The 8,927-nt window shown below is 35.6% G+C and overlaps 1 protein-coding gene across 1 annotated transcript in view; it reads right to left on the bottom strand.

Annotated features, from left to right (window-relative positions):
• Positions 1-8,927, bottom strand: part of trappc9 (trafficking protein particle complex subunit 9) — a 266,928-nt gene that overhangs the window by 171,292 nt on the left and 86,709 nt on the right. The window contains exons 14-15 of the mRNA XM_016233477.1: positions 8,283-8,415; positions 574-725 (exon numbers count right to left, since the gene is read on the bottom strand). Coding sequence (XP_016088963.1) covers positions 574-725; positions 8,283-8,415 — 285 coding nt within the window. The remainder of the gene's footprint in view (positions 1-573; positions 726-8,282; positions 8,416-8,927) is intronic.

Consider the following 8,927-nt stretch of genomic DNA (forward strand, 5'->3'; position numbering starts at 1 on the left):
TCCAATTTCGTTTTTCCAAATAAGGACGTTCACAAATGTCCCTATAGTGAGATTTTGTCAAATTTAGTTCTTTCTGGGGACAAATCCCTCACTAAAGTACTGCCAAGTAAATCCACACACACGGCTCAGTCAAAGGACACCTCCACAACAACTTCAAAGCAAAAACAGTGTGTGTGTGTCCGTGCCTGTAGAGGCCACCTGCTCAGTCACCGATGCTGAAAGCAGTCTGGGATTAGAGGAGACACACACACACACACACATAGAGTCCAAAGACAACGCTTTTCATGTTCGCATGTGTGTGGAATACCACTAAGAGCACTGCGCGCTCTTATTTTCCATCCTCAAATACGTCTTTATTCAAAGAGAGAGCACATCAAAACAGTGGAGTCATGGGGAAATCTCAGATGGGCTCGAGTGATCAGACTAATGCACAGACTCTATTACGAACTCGCAACAATCAGCGCAGCCTTTGAACCTCTGTCCCATTACAGGATTTGCATCGTATCAAAAACGCTGCAGCATTTCCCGCTCGATAAAGAGCGGCACGACGTTTAGACTGTGTGTTGCGTGTACCTTTAGTGCTGAGGTTTTTAGATGTCAGCTCCAGTGTATTTAGCGTCTCCGTGCCGATATTCTCCAGGGTGATAGTCAGCTGCTGCATCTCTCCGTTAAACAGCCGCAGGGACACGCTGGTGGACAGGTCTTCACTGGACAGATGAGCCGACCTGGACCAAGACAAAAAATACACAGCATAAAACCATTCAATGTTCAGTAGGGGTGTAAATAATAGCTTTGACGACAATTCAGCTGTTTTATTAAGAAATGTGATGCATAATGACATTCTGTCACAATTTTATGTGATTTTTAAAACGTTGGCATGACTCTAAATGCATAAATGTATAAACTTCGAAAGACATGCTGGGGACACAAAAATAAACGCAGGGACAATTTAAAACATACTGTGAAAACGAACCGAAAAAAAAAAAAGTTTCACTTTAAAAAGTTCAAAAAGTTATAATGGACTTTTGATTGCTTTGGATAATAATAATAACGCAATAATTTCAGAGTGTACCTGTGTAGAAAAGTGTCTGCTAAATAAATAATTGCAAAACACAGGGTTATTATTATAGTAATTATAATCAATTATTAATTTGCATGTTCATTACATTGAAATCGAATTCTCAGATTGAAGCCTTTGCATCCCTAATGTCCTAAATATAAATTTAGGGCCAGGCAGGTTTGGACAGCTTTTTTCCCTTAATAAAATAAATAATCATTTAAAAACTGCATTTTGTATTTACTTGCATAATCTTTGTGTAATATTACAATTTGTTTGATGATCTGAATCTTTTAAGTGTGACAAATATGCAAAAAATGTAAAAAACAGAAAGGGGGCCAACACTTTTTCACACCACTGTAAATATTCAAATTGCTAAGTAAATGAATAAACAAATAAGTAAATAAAGTAAATAAATGATTTGGGCAGCTAGTCAAAGAAGTATTGTGGAAGTATAAAAACTAGTAAAACTTATTTTTCAAGCTTGCATCTCAATAACATATCAATCACCAATAAAATCTTAAATAATAATAATTTTGCTTCTTAAATCACACTAAACATATTTTCATGTTGATCCGGCTAATGCACATCCTGCAGGACTATCATAAAGACCTGCTGATGGCCATGTCAATAAGGTCAATGGCTCTTTTAATTGAAAGGTGGAACCTTCTTTTCTACAGCCGCTTTTCAATTAAAAGAGTCAATTGCCTTATTAGGGCTTCACCTTAGTGATTTCTCAGGTGGCTTGTCTTCTTATATCACCGCTAGTTTGGCAATGCCATCTACAAACCCGATTCCAAAAAAGTTGGGACACTGTACAAATTGTGAATAAAAACAGAATGCCATGATGTGGAAGTTTCAAATTTCAATATTTTATTCAGAATACAACATAGATGACATATCAAATGTTTAAACTGAGAAAATGTATCATTTTAAGGGAAAAATAAGTTGATTTTAAATTTCATGGCATCAACACATCTCAAAAAAGTTGGGACAAGGCCATGTTTACCACTGTGTGGCATCCCCTCTTCTTTTTATAACAGTCTGCAAACGTCTGGGGACTGAGGAGACAAGTTGCTCAAGTTTAGGAATAGGAATGTTGTCCCATTCTTGTCTAATACAGGCTTCTAGTTGCTCAACTGTCTTAGGTCTTCTTTGTCGCATCTTCCTCTTTATGATGCGCCAAATGTTTTCTATGGGTGAAAGATCTGGACTGCAGGCTGGCCATTTCAGTACCCGGATCCTTCTTCTACGCAGCCATGATGTTGTAATTGATGCAGTATGTGGTCTGGCATTGTCATGTTGGAAAATGCAAGGTCTTCCCTGAAAGAGACGACGTCTGGATGGGAGCATATGTTGTTCTAGAACTTGGATATACCTTTCAGCATTGATGGTGCCTTTCCAGATGTGTAAGCTGCCCATGCCACACGCACTCATGCAACCCCATACCATCAGAGATGCAGGCTTCTGAACTGAGCGCTGATAACAACTTGGGTTGTCCTTGTCCTCTTTAGTCCGGATGACATGGCGTCCTAGTTTTCCAAAAAGAACTTCACATTTTGATTCGTCTGACCACAGAACGGTTTTCCACTTTGCCACAGTCCATTTTAAATTAGCCTTGGCCCAGAGAAAACACCTGCGCTTCTGGATCATGTTTAGATATGGCTTCTTTTTTGACCTATAGAGTTTTAGCCGGCAACGGCGAATGGCACGGTGGATTGTGTTCACCGACAATGTTTTCTGGAAGTATTCCTTAGTCCATGTTGTGATTTCCATTACAGTGCCGTCTAAGGGCCCGAAGATCACGAGCATCCAGTATGGTTTTCCGGCCTTGACCCTTACGCACAGAGATTGTTCCAGATTCTCTGAATCTTTGGATGATATTATGCACTGTAGATGATGATAACTTCAAACTCTTTGCAATTTTTCTCTGAGAAACTCCTTTCTGATATTGCTCCACTATTTTTCGCCGCAGCATTGGGGGAATTGGTGATCCTCTGCCCATCTTGACTTCTGAGAGACACTGCCACTCTGAGAGGCTCTTTTTATACCCAATCATGTTGCCAACTGACCTAATAAGTTGCAAATTGGTCCTCCAGCTGTTCCTTATATGTACATTTAACTTTTCCGGCCTCTTATTGCTACCTGTCCCAACTTTTTTGGAATGTGTAGCTCTCATGAAATCCAAAATGAGCCAATATTTGGCATGACATTTCAAAATGTCTCACTTTCAACATTTGATATGTTATCTATATTCTATTGTGAATCAAATATAAGTTTATGAGATTTGTAAATTATTCCATTCCTTTTTTACTCACAATTTGTACAATGTCCCAACTTTTTTGGAATTGGGTTTGTAGTTGATCGAGATGTGCGAAAGCAAGCTGCAAACTTCAGATTTATCATTATAACGGTCTTCAAAATTAGGGAACATGCTAGGGCTTGAGAAAAACCCTTAAAATAAACAGTCCATTTAAAAAAAGTGTGCTGCCAATGTTCTATTCCATCAATTTCCCCTCAACCGCTGTGTTTGTTCCACTCAGGGAGCCTAAACAACCTTTAGTCAATTGCTTAAAAAGTTTGAATCCATTTTTCATGTCTTCGTACTGTGCACTTTTTGTCTAAGAGCATCTAGACTGATGTTTGGCTCTAAAAACCTTTAAGAAGCTCAGAAGAAAGTGAAAGAATGAAAAACAAGTGTGGACGGTCAAGTCGAAAAGAGTACTTCATGGTAGTTTTCTGAAATATCAATTCACAACACAACATTTGCATAAATCGACTAATTTGCCTGTCATAAAAAAAGACAAAGATCCTTTGAGGAAAAATTGAACAGTAAAAAATCAAACTTTAGTTTTCAAGAGGGTAAACACAATGCACATGAACATTCAAGAGAGAATAAACTATGAAAAAGGTAACTTGCATTTCTACCACTACCACATTTAGAGTTACACATTCTCCCATTCATTTTTATGAGTGCTTCGTCTTCTCCCTCTTATTATGTCTCTGACCCAACCTTTATTCCAGCAGAGCCAAACTAAACAAACCAATTTCATTTCATTTCATTCTGACTGTCATTTCAGACTGCCTCATTCATGTTGAAGAATAATATTTTTAATGTACTTGAGAATTAATATGTTTACAGCAGCCTCTGCAGAGCTAAATATGATTAAAATGACTGACAATCCTGTCAAATGGAATATAAGATTGTGAATGTATGTGTGTGTGTGTGTGGGGGCCTATAAGGAATTACTGTAATTAGTTCTGGGTGCTTTAGGATCGTCCAGCGCCTTCTGCCAAAATCTTCTCAAACAAACCATATTAAAGAAATAATTAAAAGAGTGTGTGTGTGGGGGGGGGGGGGGGGGGGGGTGAAGAAAATATTTTTCGGATAAACAGGGTTTGGATCCAACAGACTTGAGTGACTGCAGAAGGGTGGAAGAATGTCCCGTTTAAAGACATGTTCATATATTAGTTTGTAAAGTACTAATGCACTGGAGTCAGAGAAGTTGCTGAGATATTTTCACGGGGGGGGGGGGGGGGGGGGGGGGGCGGCGGTTAGAAAGAGTATTTTGCTGTAATGAATGTATAAAAGTGTGCGAAATGGTAAAAAAATTAAAATTAAAAAAGAGAGAAATTGGTTTTGTATTGTCGCTGAATACATAGAGAGATTATGAAGGGAAGAAACAAAGATCAATTGGAGAAACTGTAACTCAATTAATTAAGTCAATTAAATCAAGTCTGTTCATGTCAAGTCAAGTCAAGTCTGTTCAAGTCAAGTCTGTTCAAGTCAAGTCAACTCTGTTCATGTCAAGTCAAGTCAAGTCTGTTCAAGTCAAGTCAAGTCAGTTCATGTCAAGTCACGGATTATTGTTTGGATGTTTGGATCACACTGTAAATAAAATGCACTTGGGTTCTCACTTACGCTCACCTTCAGTGGACTGAATCGTTACACAATTTCACCATATTTGGTTTAAGAGTCGAAATTTCAGTGTGTTCCTCACAAAAAAAATAAAATAATGCACGTAGTTGATAATTAATTGACTTAATAATTAATTGACTTATTTAACTGAGTTACAGTTTCTCCAATTTATCTTTGTTTCTTCTCTTCATAATCTCTCTGTCTGTATTCAGCGACAATACAAAACAAATTTCTCTTTTTTTTTAATTTTTATTTTTTTACCATTTCGCATACTTTTATACATTCATTACAGCAAAATACTTATTGTTTGGATGTTTGGATCACACTGTAAATAAAATGCACTTGGGTTCTCACTTACGCTCACCTTCAGTGGACTGAATCGTTACACAATTTCACCATATTTGGTTTAAGAGTCGAAATTTCAGTGTGTTCCTCGCAAAAAAAATAAAATAATGCACGTAGTTGATAATTAATTGACTTAATAATTAATTGACTTAATTAACTGAGTTACAGTTTCTCCAATTTATCTTTGTTTCTTCTCTTCATAATCTCTCTGTCTGTATTCAGCGACAATACAAAACAAATTTCTCTTTTTTTTTAATTTTCATTTTTTTACCATTTCGCATACTTTTATACATTCATTACAGCAAAATACTCTCTTTCTACAAACCAATGGGAAACAAGATCCATGACTAAGACTACCAATCACAACATGACACATACACAAGGCAGAGATACATGAGGGCAAGGGAAGCATGACACTGACAGCATGAAACAATTACAAAATAAAAGACATGGAAAACATGAACATGAAACAAAACCCCACATTACAAATTGGTACACCTGTATTACCTAGACATGCTTTCACAACAAAGAAAAACAGTGTTGTGGCACATTCTGGTCAGATGTTAGTAAATCATGTTGATGTGTTGAACTCCACCTGTGGTTCCTCTGCTAGAACACCTGTGTGAACTTGTTGCAAACTGACAATACTATAATACTAACAATACGACAATACAACGCTTTCTCTGAAGTATTGTTTAAATGGACAAATTCACACAAACATTTCTGCAAAAAAATCTAAATATTGAGAAAATCACCTTTAAAGTTGTCCAAATTAAGTCCTTAGCAATGCATATAACGGATTAAAAATTAAGTTTTGATATATTTACTGTAGTAAATTTAGATGTGTTGAACTCCACCTGTGGTTCCTCTGCTAGAACACCTGTGTGAACTTGTTGCAAACTGACAATACTATAATACTAACAATACGACAATACAACGCTTTCTCTGAAGTATTGTTTAAATGGACAAATTCACACAAACATTTCTGCAAAAAAATCTAAATATTGAGAAAATCACCTTTAAAGTTGTCCAAATTAAGTCCTTAGCAATGCATATAACGGATCAAAAATTAAGTTTTGATATATTTACTGTAGTAAATTTACAAAATATATTAATGGAACATGATCTTTACTTAATATCCTAATAATTGTTGGCATAAAAGAAAAATCGATAATTTTGACCCATACAATGTATTTTTGGCTATTGCTACAAATATAACCCAGGGACTTAAGACTGGTTTTGTGCTCCAAGGTCACATTTGTGCTGTTGCTTGTAGTTAGATAGATTATTCTTATTTTCTTTATTTTTACTTGACAGTATAGTTTTTCCCTAAACATAGCACATACCGAACCGTACTGAAACCGTGACTCTAAAACCGTGATACAAACTGAACCGTGAGTAAGTTGAACCGTTCCACCCCTAATTTTTATGCTATATATATTTTTAATTATATAATTTTTATTATGATTATTACTGTCATATGACATACACAACACAATGGTAGCATAGTCAAACAATCACCATATTATCCTTGCTTTTATGTGTGCCAATACATTTTAATTTCTAGGGGTTTTTTTCCACAATTTTTTTTTTACTTTTCTTAATCAATTATATTTCATTACATTTAGATCTGCAAAGCAAAACTTTGTTACCTAAAATTTTAATCACCAAAAAAAAATTGAATATGCCTTCACTGGTTCATCGGTTCTAAAACATAATAGAAAATTACAGAGAATATTATTAAAATCAAAATCATTTACCTGTTACTTAATATATAAATAATAAATAAAACAATTATTAGCACACATAAAAGCATATTATTTTAATCATGATAATAAGAATTTTAGTTAAAATTATTTAAACAATTAAAAATAGCAATGTTATTATTAACATTAACATATCATTATTATGTAATTATATTATTTAATATAAATTTTTATTTAAATTCTATTTTAAATTTTTATTTTAGTACATACACATGTTTGTTTATTTATTTATTTTAAATAAAACAAATACACTCAAATGTATTTCAAAAAAACATTTATTTCATGGTAAGTATACTACAAATAGATTTACATATTTGCATACTTTATGTACACATTCTAAACTGGTATATTTAAAGTCTGTTAAATTGGAACAACTCAATGCACTTTAATTGTGAGGAAGTAGTGCTGCAGTCCAACTAAAGTTATACTGAAGTATATTTGATTGTGCTAAAGTGGAACTATTGTAAGTATACTTTAGGTACACTGTAAATATCTTGCATTTAAAGACCAATATTATTTTAAAAGCATAAAATCCTTATCACTAGTGACATTAAAACACATTTTAGGCTTAATATTAGAAAATTTGCATTGTGCACAAGTACGTAGTACTCCAAATAAAGTTTCATTTTAATTTTATATCATTAAGTCTCGAACGATATGCCAGTAAACATGTTAATAGATTTAAACTATACTTAGTATGAAATAAATATATTAAATTTTACTAGGGTATGAGTACTATTGTCACATGGCTTAAAACACTGTGGTAACTTATTCAAATAATTACCTTAATAATCTTTTATGTGTTTCGAAGAACCAACAAAGTTTGTGGAAGTTTACTTCAAAACATTGCTACCTGTTAGGCTGATAAAAACCTCTGCAATCTTGACTCCCAAAACCTGCCAACAGCAGCCAGCCAATCACAACAGATTCTCTGCCAGCACTTTATTTTTGTGTGCAATATGCATCAGGCGGTCCGTGGGCTTTCCATGAGCAATCGGGCATGATGTCTGAGCTGAGAATAACCACATGAACGCTTCCTCTGATTTGTGACAGCACTGAGCTAAGTCACATCTCCATAAAACTGGGTTTTGCAAGCGGGTTAGATCAACTAAAACATCCTAAGACATTGTGATCTAATTAAATCACTGTTGTATTGATTTTTATTTTATATTCTGAAGAAGAAAAGTGTGTAAACCTGGGTAAGGACGTGCAGAGCTGCAGTCGTGGGAGCGACGGCACCACCTCCACCATACATCCGCTGCTCTTCACCCCCACCAGACCCTCCAGAAGACAGTCGCTGCTCACCCCAAACACCGACGTGTGATACCCTGCAACATTAGCAAAAATCAGATTTAAAAATGACCGCGCTAATGATCTGAAGGCAATTAGAGCTCATTAAAGTCCTTTGAAACGCGTGTGATTTGTAGATGTTAAGAACTGCTGGAATGGCCATAAAGCAGGGATCAATGAGTTTATCCTATTTTAATGAGAGGATATTTAGCTGGTTTATTCAAGCAGGGAAACACTGGACTTGTTTTTCATTTCTAAGCAGACTTGATTTCTGCATTATTACAGCATTATGGTGCAGAATAAGGCCCAATCCCAATTCTATTTTATACCCCTTCCCCTTGTCTCTTGAAACAGAGTGTCAAAGGGTAGGGGTGAAAATATTCCCCTAAGAATTGGGACACCACTACTATGCCGTCACACGTCATCATACGTCGTCTAGCTCCTACAATACACACCTATACTGGTGTGCTGGTGTGCATCAGAGCCTTACCGTTCTATATTAATGCGCTGCTTACTGACACACACACACACACACACACACACATATATA

This window comes from Sinocyclocheilus grahami, unplaced genomic scaffold (assembly GCF_001515645.1).
Source record: "Sinocyclocheilus grahami isolate Dianchi unplaced genomic scaffold, SAMN03320097.WGS_v1.1 scaffold432.1, whole genome shotgun sequence".
Lineage (NCBI taxonomy): Eukaryota > Metazoa > Chordata > Actinopteri > Cypriniformes > Cyprinidae > Sinocyclocheilus > Sinocyclocheilus grahami.